This window comes from Tachyglossus aculeatus, chromosome 11, assembly GCF_015852505.1.
Source record: "Tachyglossus aculeatus isolate mTacAcu1 chromosome 11, mTacAcu1.pri, whole genome shotgun sequence".
Classification (NCBI taxonomy): Eukaryota; Metazoa; Chordata; class Mammalia; order Monotremata; family Tachyglossidae; genus Tachyglossus; species Tachyglossus aculeatus.
Window position 1 is genome coordinate 60,767,837 of NC_052076.1, and position 20,930 is coordinate 60,788,766.

General features: G+C 42.8%; 1 protein-coding gene and 2 long non-coding RNA genes across 7 annotated transcripts in view; 2 read left to right on the forward strand and 1 right to left on the reverse strand.

Moving 5' to 3' along the window:
- Positions 1-758: 758 nt before the first annotated feature.
- On the forward strand, positions 759-6,697 carry LOC119935097. Its single transcript, XR_005453077.1, has 4 exons — positions 759-1,017; positions 2,978-3,036; positions 3,510-3,666; positions 6,609-6,697. It is a non-coding gene; the product is annotated as an uncharacterized LOC119935097 (long non-coding RNA).
- Positions 6,698-6,913: 216 nt separating this feature from the next.
- On the forward strand, positions 6,914-13,851 carry LOC119934004. Of its 5 annotated transcripts, XR_005452834.1 has the most exons (4): positions 6,914-6,961; positions 10,330-10,468; positions 12,314-12,639; positions 13,563-13,851. It is a non-coding gene; the product is annotated as an uncharacterized LOC119934004 (long non-coding RNA). The 5 variants fall into 5 exon arrangements; XR_005452833.1 differs by lacking the exon at positions 6,914-6,961 and having other exon boundaries at positions 10,201-10,468; XR_005452836.1 differs by lacking the exon at positions 6,914-6,961 and having other exon boundaries at positions 10,201-10,468; positions 12,317-12,639.
- DPY19L3 (dpy-19 like C-mannosyltransferase 3) overlaps positions 12,423-20,930 on the reverse strand; it is an 82,958-nt gene continuing 74,450 nt past the window's right edge. Inside the window, exons 17-19 of the mRNA XM_038753347.1 lie at positions 18,149-18,281; positions 16,624-16,782; positions 12,423-15,429 (exon numbers count right to left, since the gene is read on the reverse strand). Of these exons, the coding sequence (XP_038609275.1) occupies positions 15,268-15,429; positions 16,624-16,782; positions 18,149-18,281 (454 nt within the window). The 3' untranslated portion in view covers positions 12,423-15,267. The remainder of the gene's footprint in view (positions 15,430-16,623; positions 16,783-18,148; positions 18,282-20,930) is intronic.

Below are 20,930 nucleotides of genomic sequence, written 5' to 3' on the forward strand. Positions count from 1 at the left end.
TTAAATGCTTGTCACCTATAATCTTCCTCTTGCTTCTCAAATTCTTTTGTTTTTTGGTTAACACAGCCTCTTCTCAGACTGAGCCCCCTCCTTCCTCTCCCCCTCTTCCCCCGCCTTCCCTCCTTCCCCTCCCCACAGTACTTGTATAGATGTATATATGTTTGTATGGATTTATTACTCTATTTTATTTGTACATATTTATTCTATTGAGAAGCAGCGTGGCTCAGTGGAAAGACCGTGGGTTCAAATCCCGGCTACATCGCTTGTCAGCTGTGTGACTCTGGGCAAGTCACTTCACTTCTCTGGGCCTCAGTTACCTCATCTGTAAAATGGGGATGAAGGTTGTGAGTCCCACATGGGACAACCTGATCACCTTGTATCCTCCCCAGCGCTTAGAACAGTGCTTTGCACATAGTAAGCGCTTAACAAATACCAAAATTAGTATTACTCTTAATTAGCGGGTGGAAGCTTGACGTCTGGACTTGAACTGACGAAGCTGGACGAGCCCTTTGTGGTGGAGGTGGCTAGGGGTTAGGAGCAGTGGGTGAGTGTCTAACTTTTTTTTTAACGGAAATTTTCCTTCAGGATACCTTTTGGTTAATTTTTTTGAGCCCCATATTATAGCCTCTTCTTTGACTGAATTTCTGAAGAAGAACTCAGAATTTTGCCCCTTGCAAGTTAGAAAGGCAGACCAAGGCACAGTCCTGAACAGAATTTTAACGTACCTATGGATTTTCTTCTTTCCACATATGGTGGTGCTGGGGTTCCCGAGTGTCTGCTATGACCTGGGCAATGGAGACCATGTCATCAGACTTCCCTCCTCTGGCACTCACGATGGGGAATGGTCCACAGGATCCAAAGAACAAATGGAGAATGTAGTCACCCTTCGCCTCTGTGATGGAGGTGGGAAAAGAGAAATCCAGGCCTCAGCCGGACTTTTTTTTCTAAAGATTATCGTCCCCAGCAGTCTGGTCCTTGGAAAAACTCGTCCCGTTAATCTGAACCACAGTTTTAAAGGTCAGGCTGTTTTTGCTACTCTGATTTACCTGTACCTATAAATAAGTTGTAAGAACGAAGCTTGCATTGGTCAAAGAGGCATTTTAGGGATCAGATTTATTTCTGCATCTGTCTTCCAGAACAGAGCGTTATTTCAGTCAGGAAATAAATTGGAGGACAATTATAGGTGACAAAGATTTAAGGAGAGCGAGGCTGGACCTTGCATAGCCCAGGGGAAGTGGCAGATTCAGCCGTTATCTGGTTGATTTGTTTCACATAGACAACCCAACCGAATAATTTAGGCAAAAATACCCACTTTGTGGATTGCATGGAACTAACCACCTGGATAATTGCCCGGTATGCCGCTTCACGTGGATTGGGCACACTCAACCAGTAACATAAAGCTGTAAATCAATGAACAGTTGCTCCAAAACATAGGCAGACACTCATTTACAAGTTACGTGGAACATTTTCTTTGTGGTCTGATCAAAAAGCAACTCTGGGGCTGGTGTGGCCATCTGAAATACAATGCTTTCTGTTTATCTGGTACTTGACTGGTATTTCAGGTCTCTGCTATTGTAATTCTGGGCCCTTCAGAGTGATTTTCAAAACCAAACCTCTGTTAAATTTTTGCCTCAGGAGATGGGAAATCTGTCAGGTTCAATAAGCACTGAAATGCTGTTTACCAGCAAGTAAAGGGAGGCTGTTCCTCAGAGGCCTGTAGAAACAATTCCTGCCACCAAGAGTTTATTTTTGAGGCCCTAAGAATGAAATGTGAATGCAGGTAACTGTAACTTGGGCAAACCTAACTTGACCCATTTAAAGGTCGTCAAGGGTTGCATGGCCCTGGGTTCTCACCCTATCATACAGTTTAATGGTGAGAATCGTCATCTCTATCAGACATACTACTACTACTAATAATAATAATAATGGCATTTGTTAAGTGCTAACTATGTGCAAAGCACTGTTCTAAGCGCTGGGAGGGGATACAAGGTGATCAAGTTGTCCCACGTGGGGCTCACAGTCTTAATCCCCATTTTACAGATGAGGTAACTGAGGCTCAGAGAAGTTAAGTGACTTGCCCCAGGTCACACAGCAGATATGTGGCAGAGCTGGGATTTGAACCCGTGACCTCTGACTCCAAAGCCCGGGCTCTTTCCACTGAGCCACGCCGGAGGAAGAGCAAGCCTAGTATTATTTGCAGAGACATTTTGACCATCTGATGTAAAGAAAATAGAGCCTACATTTGATAGGAGAATGAACAGTTTCAAATGGTCACAGAAAAACTCAATCAGAAAATCCATTGTGACTTAATATGTCAGATCATCATCATCATCAATCGTATTTATTGAGCGCTTACTATGTGCAGAGCACTGTACTAAGCACTTGGGAAGTACAAGTTGGCAACATATAGAGACAGTCCCTACCCAACAGTGGGCTCACAGTCTAAAAGGGGGGCTCACAGTCAGATGCATTTAGCACGAAATTCTGGCCAAAAACTCAGGAATGAACACGGGGTTTAAAATCCCTGCTGGTGCTTGAAAGATCTGTTAGGTAAAAAAACAAAACAAAAATAATCTCAAAGAATTATTGAAAGTGAAACTAATGGCATGTCCAAAGTTAACCGCCTATTTCAAATGCTAGCCATACTCTGTTCCTGATCGTCTCCCGACTCTGAATGGGGTTAGCTTCTTTTTACAGTTGAAGTTAATGCTACAGGGAAATGAACTGACCTCAGAAAGGTGGCAGCTCTTCCTTGAAAGAGGCAGAAAGAACCACCTGTCCTTTTGTGTAGAGTGAAATTCACCTTGGCTAGCAGGCATTCTCAACTTGCAATACAGTTTGCAGATGCATGCTTTGGGTCTTTGGAATAAAGTGCCTTGTGTAAGCTTTTGTATACTGCATCATGTCCTAATTCCTGGGACAGAGATGCCTTTTTAATCAAGAAATGCAATTGCTGTACTTCAATTCTGTTTTATAGCTGCCCTGCAGGACACACGGTCACGGAGAATGCAATAGGAAGGCAATTGTTTCTACATGGTATGTACGGAGACCCTGTTACCAGGTTTTTTGGGGTTTTTTTTACCCTTTTGTGGTATTTATTAAGCACTTACAATATGAAAGACACGGTTCTAAGCACTGGGGTAGATACAAGCCAATCAGGTTGGACAGTCCAGGTCCCACATGGGGCTCACAGTCTTAATCCCCATTTTACCGATGAGGGAACTGAGGCACAGAGAAGTCGTGACTTTGCCCAAGGTCACACAGCAGACAAGTGGCAGGGGGAGAATTAGATCCCAGTTCCTCTGACTCCCAGCCCCATGCTTTAATCACTAGGCCATGCTGCTTCCCTCGGTCACTGCTATCTCCCAGTCTCCCACCCAGTTTGTGCCACTACCCCATGGGTTAAACAGGCTGGAACTGGGAGAGCACTCTGATCATCTTTCACAAGGAGGCTGGTTTCAGCTTGAGTTACATGTTTGTCTTCCACATTTGCTTTTCTGCTCTCCTAGGTAGCTATGCAGCGACATTTGCTCCATCCTCATCCTGTTTTCCTCACCCGGATGCTGCCATGACCATCTGAAGAAAGGGATTCCGGAGTAAATTTGATTCAGCCGGCTCCTTTATTTTAATCAGGGTACACTGTTTCCAGTTTATCCTTCATGTAAGGTAAACTACTAAGTGAAATCCTTTATTATCACTGATATTTGCCAATTCACTGTAATTAAGAAAGTGCTCAGAAGGCACTTCTTTGACTTACATCCTATTAGGTGGAAGGCTACTCTTGGATATAACATAGCCTTATATCTGTTGAAATGACAAGTCAAGTCACTGAGCTTCTCTGTGCCAGTTTCCTCATCTGTAAAATGGGGATTCAATACCTGTTCTCCTTCATACTTGACGGTGAGCCCCAAGTGGACTGTGCCCCTTTAAGACTGTGAGCCCACTGTTGGGTAGGGACTGTCTCTATATGTTGCCAATTTGTACTTCCCAAGCGCTTAGTACAGTGCTCTGCACATAGTAAGCGCTCAATAAATACGATTGATGATGATGAAGTAGGACGGGACTGTATTTGACCTGATTAACTTGTATCTACCCCAGTGCTTAGAACGGTGTTTAAAACATAGTAATTGCTTTAACTATTTAAAAAAAGCATGCAGATTCTAGTTAGTTTAGTGAAGTTAAACGTCTTTCCTTAGGCCTACTGCACTGCTTTTTGGGAGGCATATTTTCAAATTGAGGAAGAAACATAGATGAAAATCTTATAGAAAGCCACAAAGTCCATCATTACCTGAGCTGGAGGGAATTTTAGTAAGAGGTCATTTTGAGCTGTATTTGGTAAAAACTTTTGAAATATGAGTACTCTTTCTCAAGCTATATGTGGATCCTATCAGACTTTCAATTTTCCAATGTTCCATGATTTCCTAGAGATTTATTAAGATGAAAAAAGTTCAGTAAAAGTCATTTATTCTGACTTTCAGGTCTTTGGACTTTTTTATTTAGAGGCAGCTAAATATTCGACGACGGGCAAAAGTGTCATACCAGTGTTCCTGCTCTCATAGAGTAGATAATTGAGGCAAATGAGCTTTTCCACTGATTCCCTTCTTCCTGTATCCCCACTTAGTCCCTCTGGAATTGTGCCCTTTATAGCTGCTACAGAAGTTTAGGTGGTCTCAACAGACACTGTATTCTCCTTTTAGGGGAGTCTAGAGATAATTCAGTAAAGGAAAAAAAACAAACAGTCTTCCCCAGAAATTAGTTGATTTTGCGGTAATGGTAAAACTTTGCTTTCTGCAGCAGAGCTAGGAAGGTGGAAGCATTACAAAATAACTATCTAGCCCCACTTTGAAGTGTTTCAAACTAACCCTATTCTGAAATGCCAGCATCCTGGATAATTCAAGTGCCTCAATTTAGTAGGTATGAAATAAATATTATAGATGATTTAGTGATACTTGGGCATTGTAACATTGTTCAACCAAATTCTGGCCTGTGGCTCATGCATGGACAGTTGCTCAATCTGCACTGAGCCTAAGTCCCTCTAGACTCCTGCCCGGAGGCAGAAGAATAGTTTATATGAGCAATACTATGCATCTTTTCGGTGACTCAGTTTTTTAATATTCATTGAAATGTTATGTAAGTGGGCCTGTCTTAATAGGACATTGACTCCTAGGGAGAAGGAAATGAAAATATTAAAACATGCACTGTTGGGATTCTCCTAGAAGATAGATGTAGAATAAACCTATTATCAACTGAGGAAAGATTAATTAGGACTGTCTGGTGCTTCCAGCCTAAGTAAACCTCCATCTGACTTCGAATTTTTGTGTCACTGATTGTGTCACGGCCTTAATGTTCTGTTTGCCCTGGTTTCAGATCTTTTCAGTAGCAAGAAAAGAAAAAAATCCAACTGATCTGTATATATAGTCAAAAGCTAATAAGCTTAATGTGGGGAGGGAATGTCTGTTATATTGCTGTACTGTACTCCTCCAAGTGCTTAGTAGTGTCCTGCACACTGTAAGACCTCAATATATATGATTGATTACAAGATTTCACTGAGCTCAAAGATTATAGCAAAGGCTTCTTTGTCTTTATGTTGTAAAGAGGCATTTGTAACCAGCAAATTACTTCTCTTGTGGTATCATTTTATCTGCACGTTGTTGAGACAAACTTCTCTCAAACAATGGGTCAGTTGCTACGTGTTAGGATGTTCATCTCAGTGACAAACCATATTTCTGGAAATATTTTATAATGTAGGCATTAAGACAAAAAAAGGGCATGAAATTTTTTGTGTGTCACACCGGTGAGGATGGGTGAGTCCTGACAAAGAAACTGGCAATCAATACTTGTAAGATCCTGAACAAAATAGTTTACTCTTGATTCTCTTAAGGACTTAGGTAAACTCTGGGGGAAAGGCCCGATATTTTCCTTCACATTTTCTTCAGATCAGAAGCAAGGAGCTCATGTTCAATGGGATAAATGCTCTTTGCACCCTAGTCTGAATGACACACTCTCATTCATTTTAGGGGCTGGTGGTGCAGTTTGTGGACTGTTCCGGTCATTTGCTGCATCTTTTCCCGTTTGGTTCTTTAACTGAGTTCATTAGCCCTTCACCACCAGTGGGTAAGCAAGAAAATGAAGCAAAGTCAATTTTATTCCTAGTTAACTACTCTATTTGGTGGACAAGGAGCTCGTAACTACTGACTAAAATGACATTTGGGGATTAATGGCAGACTTCAAAGATCTAGAACTGAAAATTGTTATATATTATTTTGTGATTGGGAACACTGAATTAGCAATGAATATAAGGCCTCTGTATTGTTGATGATGTAGCTCATTATACTTAAAAATCTTTTCCTTAAAATAACTGCAAATCGTATGAGGGAAAAGTAATTTTAAAATCTTGTTTTTCTGTTTCAAATGGCAATCAGTGGAACTTCACATAGTACCGTAGTTACGTCCTTGGGAAAACACTTTTATGAAATTCCTGCTTCTACACTACAGCATTAAGGAGAAGCAGAAGTTTAGATTCTCCAAATCTCAGATTCTTTTGAGAAATGTAAGAAATACTCACAGAAGAGAGGCTTCTCATACCCAGTCTGTTTCCCTCCTTCCAGAACCCTTCCATGCCAGTTTTCCAGCCTGGATTTCTCTACCATCATCTTCCCAGGGATATTATTAGTTGGGATGGTCTGAATGTCGAGTTGCCCGGTAAGTGTTTTTTGGTTCTTTCTCTTGAGCTCTGAAAGAGGCTTTAGGGGAGTGACTCCCACTTGCCATGTCCAGCTTCCTGAGGCTAGAGGAAGTGGCAGCTAAAGGAATAGGTGACAGAGGGCCAAGAAAACCAGGACTGAAATTCTGCAAGCAGCTGGCCCTTTAGCATTTCCTTAAAATGTGAATGCTATTTCTCCACTTTGTCTTAGGTTTCATCATTCTCTTACATTAAAGATTTACGGTACTTGCTGAAAAGGTAACTTTTTCTTTTTTAAATTTCACTCTTACGTGTCTTTTCCCCAAATTAATCTCCTTCTAAGCTTAAATCAAATCCTAGGTTTTTAAGGCAATCTACCAGTTTAATCAAAAGGGCCCATTCCCCCTGAACTGAAATTCCAGGTTTTTGGGGCAAAGTCAGGTTTTCCACCCGTTTTAATATATGATGCACTTGAACTCACCCCTGTTGATGACTGGTACACTAAACCCGAGAAGAAAAATAAAATTTGAGCTGCAATTTTGTTGCCTTAAGGCTGTTCTCTCTTGGGCAAAAAATGAGGACAAAATATCTCTTTGACAGGGCCCCAGCGTTCCAGAATCTTCTAGTCAAAAATAGCTTAATTCAGGGGGTGGGCCCGGACCTCAAGGTTTAGTTAACTGTAAAATGTATGGAAAAAGCAAAAATGCTGGCTGACAACTCATCACAGCAAATAATTACCACAATTGTCTTGTACTAAAATCATGACAGCAATCACAGTGGGCCGACATTTTCAGGCAAAGTATATACTTACAGCTCTCGGTTAGAATTTTTTCTGTTTCTAATTGATCAGTCATCTTAAAATCCTTCCCATTGTCTAGGTAAAACTGGAATCAATGTTAAAACCCCTATCTGAGAGGAGGCTTCCTGCACTATCCATTCTAATCTGTTTTTGATTTGAACTATTATTTAGTAAATGAAAGTGCAAAATCTGAAGTCATGTTTAATTGCCTCAAGTACAAAAGTCTTTTTTTTTTTTTGCTGTAAAGTGGAGACAGACGCTTAGGAAAGCCGCCTAAATGATTCCACAATTTTCTGAGCAGAGAATCCAGCAAGTTATGGGTGGGGAGACTAATGGTGGAAAGTCAGGTGCAAACCATTTAACTGGTGGCCAAGCCCTGACTGTCGTTGCACTTGGCTCTCTGAAATCTCTCACGGGTCCGTTTCCCCCTCCAGTCACTGCTGGAGAAGAAACCTTTCAGTAACAATTGAGTGAGGAGTAAAAGAAATACAGTCGGTGATCTGGTCTTGGGGAGAGATGGGCTGCTAAAAAGAAAGGGAATAGACAGGTTTACCAAACAGGAATGAAAAATCTAGAACAGATCCACACCATTCTAAACCAAGATCTCTAACAGGTTAATTGGAAACTTTAGGCTAGGAATGAGGGTGTTGATTTTGCAGTCTTCTGGAGCTCCCCCAAGGATTATAGGACACAGCTCACAGTCTATGGACTCCCGGCTAAGTTATGGGTAAGCTTCCCATTCAATCACTGCTCCTCCTCGCCCTGAAACCTGGCTGTCCCTAGACAACATTGTCTCTCCCCACCATTCTCTCCTTTTGGGGGCAGAGGGCTTATCTTCCACTACCCAAGACTCACTCCACAATGCCACTTTTGCACCAATCCACTTTCTCCATCCCTCTCTTTTGAAGCCTATATCATCTGCCTCTACCACCCAGTCCGGTTACTAGTCATGGTCATCTATTCTCTCCCCTGCCCCAAGGCCCTACCTCCAACTTCCTGAACCATTTTGATCATTTTCTCTCATTCCTTCTCTCTCTCTCTCCATCCCTGCACTGATGCTTGGGGACTTCTGTATCCATGAGGATGTTCCTCACGACCACATCTGCTGCCCACTTCCTATTACTCAACTCCACTGACCTCCTATTCCACCCCACCTAATGAACTGGCCACATGCATTTTTGAGAAAATTGGAGCCATCAGGTGTGATCTCCCTAAACTCTCCCCTGCTCCGCTCCAGTCCCTCTGTGCTGCTGCCTCAACTGTCCCATCTTTCCCAACAGGTCTCCCACCACCTCTTAGAGAAGCAGCATGGCACAGTGGAAAGAGCACAGGCTTGGGAGTCGGAGGTCATGGGTTCTAATCCCGGCTCCGCCACTTGTCAGGTGGGTGACTTTGGGCAAGTCACTTCACTTCGCTGTGTCTGTTACCTCATCTGTCAAATGGGGATTAAGACTGTGAGCCCCACGTGGGACAACCTGATTACCTTGTATCCCCCCCAGCACTTAGAACAGTGCTCAGTACATAGTAAGTGCTTAACAAATGCCATCATTATTATCTCTCAAAATCCAACCCCTCCACCTGGGCCTCAGACTCCATCCCTTAGCATCTTATCGAAGTGCTTGCTCCTTTCCTTCTTCCCTCCTTGACCGCCACCTTTGACTGTTCACTCTCTACCACTTTCAAACACAGTCATGCCTCCCCATCCTGCAAGAATAAAACAAAACCCTTCATCTCCCCCACGGCTCCTTCCAATTATCACCCCACCTCCTTCACAGCATTCCTCTCCAAACTCCTTGAGCGAGTTGTCTACATCCACTGCTGCCACTTCCTCTCCTCAAGCGCCTCCAATCTGGCTTCTGCCCCCACCTCACTCCACTGAAACTCTCGGAGGTCACCAAAGATTTCCTTCTTGCCAAATTCTGTGGCCTCTACTCCATCCTAAGACTCCTCGACCTCTCAGCTGCCTTCGACACTGTCGACCACCCCCTTCTCCTGGAAACATTATCCAACCTTGGCTTCGCTGACACCATCCTCTACTGGTTCTCTTGTCTCTCTGGCTGCTCGTTTTCAGTCTCCGCCTCCCATCCTCTAACTGTGGGTTCCCCACAAAGCCCAGCACTCAAATACCAACGACCGATTGAATAAGTGATTGGCACTTTCCAGTCGACTGGGTAGTTTCTGGCTTCAACGATGTCCCTGAGGCTTGATAGCACCTGCGAGGGGCTCCAGGGCGGCACGGCCCTGACCGCAGGCTCCGCACTCTCTGGCCATCCTAGCACTTACTATTGTGGAGCAGCAATTGGGGGTGCCAAATTAGGCCTGGAATTGGGGGCCACCCCTTTTGTGGTCCTCCTGGGGTCTTCCCCTGTGCTCAGCAGGCAGTCATATGTCCAGCGGCCTCCGAGGCCCATCCCTTCAGCCTCGGCTGACCTGGGGAAAACGATATATTAGAGTGGAGCCAAGGAGGGTTAGCACAGCTGGTGGAAAAACAAATTGAAACCGGTCCCTTTCGATTCCCTTTCCCCTCCCTATCCTACCTTCTAGGTCCACCGCTGTTCCCTGCTGCTGGTCTTGTAAGCGGATGTAGCTCTGGGGACTGTTAAAAACATTTTTATTTCCCCGCTAATAAGCACCAGGGCACATTTCTGCTTGCCCAGTAATGGCCACTTGAATATAATGACTGTAAGACTCACACTGGAAATGCCTTCTATTTTTACATTTTTCCCCAAAGAGCATGTTGTTAGAAATAAAAATGATTTCTTCCACTGAATGAATTTAAAATGTCAGCTCACGAGCAGTTTAAAACAAAACAAAACAAGACTCCTAATAATGATCACTTTCCCTACAGTGAGGCATTCATCCTCAAGGATCCCAAAGCACCGTTCAAATGAAGATGCTGTGATGTCTAGGTGTTGGGAAAATCTTTACCAGTGCTGAATGCTAGATGAACACAACTTAATGTAAATAATCCTAATAGCAATAATAAGGTACTGATAATTGTTTGCAGGTGTCATTTCCCTGGGGGTCGGAGGAAGCCATTGCCTTCTCTTGCAATAGAAAATGCTAATAGTTTCATTTAATTTATGTGCCTTAATTAGCTCGCTGTTGTCCTAATTACTGTGCGAGTCCTGAAATCATGTTTCCTTACTCATTCTCCTGTCTCATTGCAGGCTCACACACACTCAGGCATTTCTCTTAGATTTTTATGAAAACACCCATCACAGCAGGGGCCTGCCATCTCCCAGAACAGGGACAGCTGGTGGGGCTTCCAAAAACCCTGCAACCACTCACACCAGTAATAAATAAATAAAATCAATCTGCAGATCCCTAGGCTGTTAGATCTTCCCATAATCTGGTAATTTTGCTAATCTTCTGATAGTTTCTTTACGGATGTATGCATGGCAGGCAAACTCTCTCATCTAATAATGACCTGGAATTTAATTCAAAGCATAAGACAACGTTCAGTGAATGAGGAGTTGCATGCATTTTTGCAAGAAGCTGCAGAATCTGAAGCTTGTTCTGTTCTGGTAGTAATTTTTCAACTCTAGTGATGCATTTGTCCAGTGTTGTCCTGCCTTCATAAAATACCCACAGCAGGATAACTCTAAATTCCTCCGTGCACTGCTAATCTCCTTTCTCCATCGGAGGCCTCAACAACCATTTTTGATAAATATATTCGCTTTCTTGAAAACTGACACAAAGCTTAATTCCCAAAACTTAACTGATGGTGGAGTGACTGACTTTTCTATTTCGGCATCTTGCAATGACGCGATTTTCTTATTGAATGATTCCTCTGAATGTGACACAGTTAACTGACGTCTGCATCAGCCGTTTCTTAATTTTCTGTGGCCATATGCTCGGGGGTCATGGCTTGAGAATCTGGGACAGACTGGGAACACAGCTGCCTTAATTTCAGCCGAGGTGGAGAGGTTATTTACGTTTGGGTGACACTGAGTCAAAATGTCAGGGCAGTCAGGTTTTGATATGGGGGTGGGTGTTAATATAAGGTGGACCTATAAGGGTAGATATATTGGGGGTGGCTCTAACCAAGGGCACGTGCCGGTTTCAAAGGAACGAACACTTGCAACCCTCAGTTGAGGGCAGCAAGTAGGCAGTAGCCTTAAATGCGTTTTTTAATTGCTTCTCTGTAGCCTTTTCAGATGCAATCAATCATCCACTGAACACTTACTGTGTGCAGAGCACTGTACTAAGTGCTTGGGAAACACGTTGGCAGACAAGTTCCCTGAAATTCCGGAACACATTAATTGTCTTAATTCAACCTGGAGATTGGAGAATCACCATAAACTCCCGATTATTTATTGCAGTTGGAAAAGGCTTGGTTAAAACGTTTTCTAGAAGAAAGGGCAGAGGAAAAGAAATGTGAACTTAAAGCAGATAATTACTCTTCAATCTCTGGTTCATCCAAATGGCTGAATTCTTTGCTTTTGCTTAGCAAGTCCTTGTTAATGTCATCTTCCAGAAACATGGAGAGATTCGGGGTACTGCTAATCTATGCCGAAATTTACGAAACTCTGTCTTGCTAATGTGAATTTGTGCCTGGAATTTTAACCACCTTACCCTGGATCTCTGAATAATGTGACAGTCACATACATTTAATTTCCGCACTTCTTCCCCACAGACTTCTTGCTGTTTGCCACCTTACAAAATTACCAAAGCTTAAGAAATGAACGAAAAAGCAGAAACTGCTTCCCAAAGGTCACAGCAAATTGCACTTACCCCTCGTGATAACTGCTGCAACAAGCACAGTGGCTAAATCGCTAACTTGGAGTTCCTACTAACCAACTAGCCAACCGTCATATTCTTATTTTCAGCAGGTTGCTAAAGGAACCATGACCCGGACTGTTTTTCCTGCACAAAGTTCAAAGTATGTATAATCCTCAGTCTGCCACCCTGCGAAAAATGAAGAACACTTGCCTTACATGATTTCCAAAGGACATGACTTTATTTAGTATACAATATTCACATGGTTCAGTACAACAAATTATAAAATAGTTTTCTATAAGATCTCACCCATAGGATGCTGAAACCAGAAAACCATCGGCCTTCGGACAGCTGACGGGCTCCCCTCTCACCGAGAAAACGCTCTCCGTGACCAGACGGATGCTGAGGTCTCCCTGGCCTAAAGGTTGTGCTGCAGGTAAACTAGGGGCATGGTTAATAAGACGGGGAAATTTGGGTTCCTGTTCACCTCCTGGGAAGTCCAAACTATTTCTATGTCAGTCTATTCAGGTAAACTGGGAATAGAAATAAGTTGCAGTTGACATCTTTCTGAAAAATACCAATAATACTTGCGGCATTTGTTAAACACTTACTATGTGCCAAGCACTGACTGTATAGATACAAGATAACTAGGTTGGACACGGTCCCTGTCCTACATGGGATAGAGGAACATTCCAGATTTGAAAGGGAAAAATTGTGCGCACTGACCTGAAATTGTGTAAGAAGGTGGTAAGACGTCTAACTGTTCTCATGAACAGTAGGGTCACTTTTTTTTAGGGGCCCGTTAAGGGCTCCGTTCCTACCTTGTTCACTGCCAGCACGAAGGTGCTCCAGGAAGAAATGCTGAAATGAGCCAGGATTTTTTTTTTAAGAAAACGTGCTACAAAAGGGTGCAAAATCAGGAAATCGACCTGTGCACAAAAGCCTCTTGCCATTTTAAGGATTCCCAGAAACATTCCGAAAGCCTCATGCTGTCTTTAGGAGGAGGGATTGTTGCCTACAGTACTTGAGGGACTTGCCCCAGGCCAGGGGCAAGGATGGAAACAGAAACCAGGACTTGATTTCTCTAGTTCCTCCTCCTGCCCATCAGCCAAGCTCTGTGAGTCTCTGCAAATGCTAACCTCTACACCCCGCATGCCCAATATGATCCTGTAAGGGATTTGGTGTGTAAAAAGTAAAAAGTTCTACTGTACATGGTCACAGTGTTTTTAGTAGATATAAATGAGCAAAAATCCCTCAGGGTGGGAGTTTACGGGCTCTAGCAAAATTTTTGGCACTTCATCTTGTTCATGAACGTTGTGGAACTACACTGAATGTTTTGGCAACATTACTGTCATTTAGGAAAGAACATTCTACACCAGCTATGTTTTAAATGTCTCACATCAAGATCTGCATACAATTTTCCAGCCTGGTATCTACAACCCGAAGTGGAATACTAAAAAGTGAATTTTCAGGAAGTAACCGCAAAAGACACAAAATTAAAAAGAAACCAGCATATTCCTACCATCACGTACCTTACGTGTGCTTGATTTCAATTATTGTAAGGCACTCTCTAAAGGAGGTACTGACCCATGCTGTCAGCTGAAACAGCCATGCATCATTACTGGCTTAATTAAAGTTTTAATACTGATTAGGATGTTTTATTATTGTCGTGTTAAACTGTAGTGGTCTCCAACCTCATTAAGGGACGGAAGAGAGAAATGGCGCAGGAGTTGCAATTTAATAGCCCAACCGCAGCCAACGTTTGATTTAAGTAAGTTTTGATAAAAGCTCACTTTCCTTTTTGTGTTCAACATGAAGGGGCAGGCAGATTTGGAGTTCTTCTTAATGAGTATTTATGGAATATACAATTATTTGAATGGGTGACATATTCATTTCACTCCCCTTGGTAATTCTATCTCAGCGCAACTTCAAGGGGAAAGCAGTTAAATCACTGGTAATTGGAGTGCAGCGCAGGGGTGAAACTTAATCTCATTACCCATCTCCAATTAATTAAAAGCACCATATGCTTTGAAATTGTCCCATCATTCGAAATTTACTGTAACAGTACTTATCATCAGGAAGTCTTTGAATAGGTTTTGTTCATGCAGCGCTTTAGACGTGTTCATGAGCGTTTCGGTTCTATGTTGGACCTTCGCTAACTCTGAGCTCTTCCCAAGACTGAGGACCCACGGGCGGGCACCTCGCTGAGATTGGAGACCGCGCAAGTCAAAGTTGGTAGGAAGCCGGAAGGTTTGTCCTAAAAACACCCTAACAGTGAGTGAGTTGGAGCCAGAATTTGCAAATTTCTACGAAGGAAAATACAAAAGCTAGAAACAGAATAAAAAAAATTCAAAATGACTAAAAAGAGCCAAAGCAATTCCATCTAAATTCGCTATGAAACCAAACGATTTTTTTTTTTTTTGGCCATTCTAAGGACTACACATTCTTCAGTTGTAATCTTTACGCTCCAGTGTTTGAAAACTCTGCTTTTAACTCAAGATAACCTTACCAAAGTGCTTACCCTTATAAACAGATTTCAATGGAAATGTCTCAAGAAATACCTAATACAGAACTATTCAGAGTTAAAAGGGAAGGAAAATAGGACAGTTGAAAGGCCACTCGCTTCCACCTCAACAGACAGAAGCATCCCAGAGCCTGAACTCTGATTAATCCTGCCCAAACTGCTTCGGGCTGAACATGCGTTCCCCTCAAACCAGCAGGCTCTGGGTCCTTGACAGAAACTGCCGTTCCCAAGCTGACTGATGAATGCCAACGGAGAATTACAGATGAGAAAAAAGGAATTCAATTTAAGCGAAATCCTGTTAAAATGTTAATACTTTTGTAAACTGACTTAGCAGTTGCTAAGGTTGTCACAGCATTATACTGCTGGTGAAATTCAGTTTGAACGAGCCTTCCCATAGTTGGTACTAGGTCGTATTGGAACAGTGGAAAGCAGCCCATTAGAGCTCAGTGTCATCTTGTTACCCAGAGACTGTTTTTTTTAACAGGCTCGTTATAAAGGAATTTCACCTGCATCAGAATCCGCAGTTGCTGGGAAGTACCATCACTTGTGTCTGGACAGCTTGTAGACGTGGAATGTTTTGTTCTGAAACACTCGGATGAAATGCGCAGAGTAGGACGGCAGGTTCCTTTTGATTTCTTCGCAGAAGCGAGGGTGCATTGAAGGTTTCAAATCGGGTTCATTCTCACCTGGACCATCCATTACCTAGGAGCAAGACAAAGACATGCTTGGGCAACTTTGGTTTGTGGTAGTCAGAGTCACGGAAGCGCAAAGATGTATGAAAAAGCACAGGAAACCAGGGCCCAGGGGAACAAGGTCATCATCATCCATGGTACCTGAGCACTTACTGTGGGCAGAGCTCTGTACCAAGCGCTTGGAAGAGAACAATACAGCAGAGTTGGTAGGCCCGTTCCCTGCCCACGATGAGCTTACAGTCTAGAGGGGGAGACAGACATTAATATAAATAACTTCATTTATAGATACGAACATAAGTGCTGAAGGAAAATACATCAGAAGAGCAAATGAAGAAAAACACCATTATCAACGGGTCAATCTCTTAACCCTAGAAGGGGTAATTGTGAGCTCCTTGAGGGCAGCGATCATGTCTATAGACTCCAGTCCATTATACTCTCCCAAGTGCTTAGTATGATAATAAACACCACTGATTGATTGACAGGAACAGTAAAAGCTTATACTAAACACTCCCTTTAATTAAGCTTATACTGTGCTGAACTAGGCACTTAGGAAGTACAGAATTGAAGTTAATGCCAACCTACTCACTATACCTTGATCTCTGTCTTGCTGCCACTCCCTTGTCCATGTACTCTCTGTTTTTGAATTACCTCCTCCCTCATATGACAAATCATCACTCTCTGCATCTTTAAAAACCCTTACTAAAATCATCTACCCTCCAAGAAACCTTACCTACCGACACATTTTCCTACCCTACTTGCCCTCCCTCTGTTGCATATGCACTTGAGTGTGTACCCCTTAAGCACTTTGATACACACCCCAAAACACTTATGAACATAGTCTCACACTCTGCCTTTTCACCTTTCTGTACTTTATTTTGAAGTATGTCTTCCCATCTAATCTGTCAGATACATGTGGGCAGCAATCTTACCTAGCAACTCTGCTGCACTGTACACTTCCAAATGCTTAATACAGTGCTCTGCACACAGCAAACAATAAATACCACTGATTGATTAAAGCAGCAGCAACTTCCACCCCTAAATCCTCCCCTTTCACACTCTCTCTCAACTACTTTTAAATGAAGGTGAGGGTTGCTGAGATAAAAACATGGAGAAAATGCCCTTCAAGAATGATAATTATGATCCCTTTAAAGGTAGCTGAAATTTTTATGTACATAAAATATCTATCTCCTTGTGCAAATCTTACATGTCCATTGGCTATGTCCAGCAAGTCCCGAAGGCGGCAACCTCTGCTATGTCTTCTTTCGTAGCAGATGCTGTCTTCCAAGATCACATAGTCTGTGCCAAAGGACCTCAGCAGGCTGTGAACTTCTTCGGGGGCTCTCTTGGCGTATATCTGATAAACCTAAGAAAAACGGGAAAGGAAAACATGAATACTTGCTTTGAATGCTGGCACTTAATGGAAAACCCTAAAGAAAATCCGTAATAGACTACAAACACTAAACCTACTGTACTGAATTAGGGCAGAGGTGTTTCTTTTGCCTTCACCTGAATCCCAAGTGTCTACAACTCAAAATAACGGTAGGCAATAGGAGCTTTACTGTGAATGCTCTTGCACTGTAACTAAACAAAAACCCCTTCCTTCTTTTCAAATTTCACAGTACGTTTCAAATAAAAGGGCTTTCCTCTGCAGAGCTAGAAACTTCGGCAGTAGCCAGAGCCACTGCCAAAAAACCAAGTACTCATTCAGCCGGGTAGATCTGTGGCCTTTCTCTGTTAACTCTGCTCACTTCTGGTTTCACTTGTTTACCTCAAAGTTTAAACTGCTTTGGGAATTTCATTCCCACTAGTTTTCTGGCATCCCAGAAAAGCCAGGAAGACTATACCAACAGGGCATTCTGCCGTTTATCCAGCACTTTTGGAATGTATTTAGATGGCTGAGGTTAGGACAGTTTTAAAGGGAGGAACTGCTGGGGCCAGAAGTCGCCCTCACTGAAGTTAGAAGAAAGAGAAATTCAATCAAACAAAAGATACAAATTGAGTACTTACTGTGTGCAGAGCACTGCACTAAGCGCCCGGGAGAGTACAGTACAGCACCGTTGGGAGACACAATCTTGCCCTTAGAGAAGAAGCATGGCCTAATGGATAAACCATGGGCCTGGGTCTAATTCTGGCTCTGCCACTTATCTGCTGTGTGACCTTGGACAAGTCACTTCACTTCCCTATGCCCCAGTTCCCTTATCTGTAAAATGAATGAACCTGAATAGCTTGTATCTACCCCAGCACTTAGTACAGTGCTCTAGCGCACAGTAAAGTGTTTAACAAATATCATTTACCCAAAAAAGGAGCATGCACTCTAGGGGGGAGACAGTAAATAAACGACAGATAGGGGAAGCAACAGAGTTTAAGGATACGTACATAAATGCTGTGAGGAGAGGAGATAGGGCAAATCCCTAAGTGCTAGGGAGTATGGACTCAGGTGCTCTGCACATAGTAAGCGCTCAATAAATACGATTGATGATGATGATGATGATAAGTGACCCAATAGGGAGGGAAGGAAAGTGGAGAGATGAGAGAAGTCAAAGCCTTCCTGGAAGAGATGGGATGTTACTAGAGCTTTGAAAATGGGGAGCGTAGCGGTCTGCTGGACATAAAGCATTGGGCACAGTGACAGTACCCTCATTAAATCCCACACACAATGCTGCATTAGGCCCAGGAAGAGCCTTGTTGATGATTATGAAAATCCAATGAAAAGAGGTGACAATACTTACCTCTTTCGTTCTTTCTCTTAGGCCTTTATCCTCATAATGCGGATGGTTGGTTAAGATCCTCCCCGTACACAGCTTGACTCCTGCTAATAGCTGCATGCTGCCAGCAAATACAGCTTTCCTCGGAGTATTTGACCTAAACAGATAATCATAGGACATTTAAGAAATCTCATCAGAGAACAGGAACTTAAATTCCACTTAATAATATAAGCAAAAAGAAAATAGAAATAACAATAGTATTTGTTAAGTGCTTACTATGCGGCAAACACTGTTCGGTAAAATGGGGATTCAGCGCGTGAGCCCCATGTGGGATAGGAACCGCATTAGAAAAACACCCTTTATTCCTTGAAATGTACACAATTATGGCAAGACAATTTGAAGTCAGGAAAAAAAAGAACACAAGATAAGCCGAGTCTACTGGAGTTTCAGGCTGGCAATCAAATAAACTAAGGAACTTCCTCATCACATTTTCAAAGTTCATCAGAATACTGCTAGAAAGCACCTAATTGATCATTAATGAGTTGCTGAAGCAATGAATTGGTTCTGGGAAATATTAAGCTCATCTGTTCCAGAAAACAGGGCTCTACTCTGCTTTCAATCTGGTGAGGCATAGCAGGGAGTGAAAAACAAAGAGATTTTCAATGCTCAGAAGTGATTTCAGGAGGAACTCTGCCTGGAATGCAGACAAACTCGTATCTGCCATGACGTGATAGCCCATTGGAGGTCTGCAACCACAGCTGAACTTAAAGACCAAATTCCCAGGTTTTGCTCAAAAACAGAAAAAAAAATCACAAATATCAGTCCTGAAGTCCAACTCCGGGCCTAGGAGTTTTTAACAACAACGGCAGTGAAAATAACTGAGGAAAAACAATAGTCACAAGAATCCCGTCACCCCTGCTATGACTGAATGAGAGGAAGGATTTGGGGTTGGGAGCTACACTTTTCCTTTTTAGAGAGGATATTTTTTTTTCAGTCCTGATTATGTCAGATGCTCAAAATGATGTTTTACAAGACATAAGGAACAGTGAAACCTTAATACTTAAATAATGAAGAACATTTTCTACACTTTACTCCCACACTCTGCCACCAGCAAGACTGGGAATTAGCTGCTCTGGCAGTGGCTGATTTGGAACAAGACATTCTTGCCTTGCCTCTCCCTCTGGGGATCTACGGAGGTTGGGATGGAGTGATCTCATTCTGATCTGTACTATACCGAGAGCCCATTTAATCTTGATAAAACAGGCCAGTACTCTAAACAGCAGTTGTGTCCTACGGGTCATATCAACTACTGTTTCAAAGGGAAATAAAGAGGTTGGGGGAAGATTAGAAAACAACAGAAATACTACATTTACTTGCATAACTTCCCCTCTGTGCAGCATTTTTATAACTACAACAGGGATAGGTCAAGTAACATGAGGAGGAGGCACCTAGTACAGCATCTTTTCTATTGCCCTCTCCCACATGCTGCATAATAATAGGCCCTCAATATATGACCTACCCCCACACTCCTACTGTGTGGTCCACATTCTGACCTTTCTATAATTTCCATCCTGGACTCCCAGCAACTACTTTGTTGTCTCTGCTCTTCTTCCCTGGTCTCTGGCAGTCATTTTAATGATTCAACTAATTCCACCTGTCTTGTTGGCTCTCACTCATCTGCTCCTCCTCCACTTCCATCTATCGCTATTTTAATTATATGGTACAAAACACAACCTTTTCTCCTCAAAAATCAGGGAGGGGCAATTATTTGAGTACATATGGTAGTAAATCATCTTTCATGGGCAAAACACATGAAGGTGATGGAAGACAAAAAAAAAGGTTATAAAACTGGTTTCCTAGCAAGGTTTAGCCTTACAAAATTGGAACAATTGTACTTCAGTTGTTTCTCTGACACTGGTTCACTCTGAAGTGCCAGTGATCAATTTGCACTGCTGAAAAACTCTCTCTAGAAACAAGAAATTTTACATCAATCAAGAGTATTACGCTCTATTATGCTCTTCCATTTGAATGCGCACTAGTCCAGGCACTTTGTCGTATCCTGGCTTGACTTCTGCACCAGCCGGCCTCCAGTTCCCCTGCTCTCCAGCCCATTCTTCATTGTGCTTCCTCTATCATTTTTCTAAAATGTTGCTATGCACATAATATCTTTCCTCTTCACAAAACCTCCAGTGGCTAACCATTTTTTTCTGCATCAAGCAGAAACTCCTGACCATCAGCTTTAAAGCACTCAATCAAAACCATTCAGTCCATGTTTCCCCACTCCTTAAGACCCTCCAATGGTTGTCCATCAATCTCCACGTCAAACAGAAACTTCTTACGATAGGCTTTAAAGCACACAATCATCTTGCCTCCTCCTACCATATCTCCCACAACAACAACAACAACTCCTCCTCCTCCTCCTCCTCCACTACTACTACTACTACTATTTGTTAAGTACTAACTATATGCCAGACACTGTACTACGTGGTGGAGTGGAGACAAACAAATCAGGTTAGACACAGTCCCTAATCCCACTGGGGGTTCTCAGTCTCAATCCCCATTTTACAGATGAGGGAATTGAGGCCCAGAGAAGTTAAGTGACTTGCCCAAGGTCACACAGCAGGCAAGTGGTGGAGCCAGAATTAGAACCCATGACCTTCTGTCTCCCTGGCCTGGGCTCTATCCACTATACCATGCTGCTTCTCTACCACAGCCCGCACTGCTCTACCTAAATTACTACAACCCAACCCAGCCCGCACACTTCGCTGCTCTAACCTCAACCAACTCACTGTACCTCGATCTCATC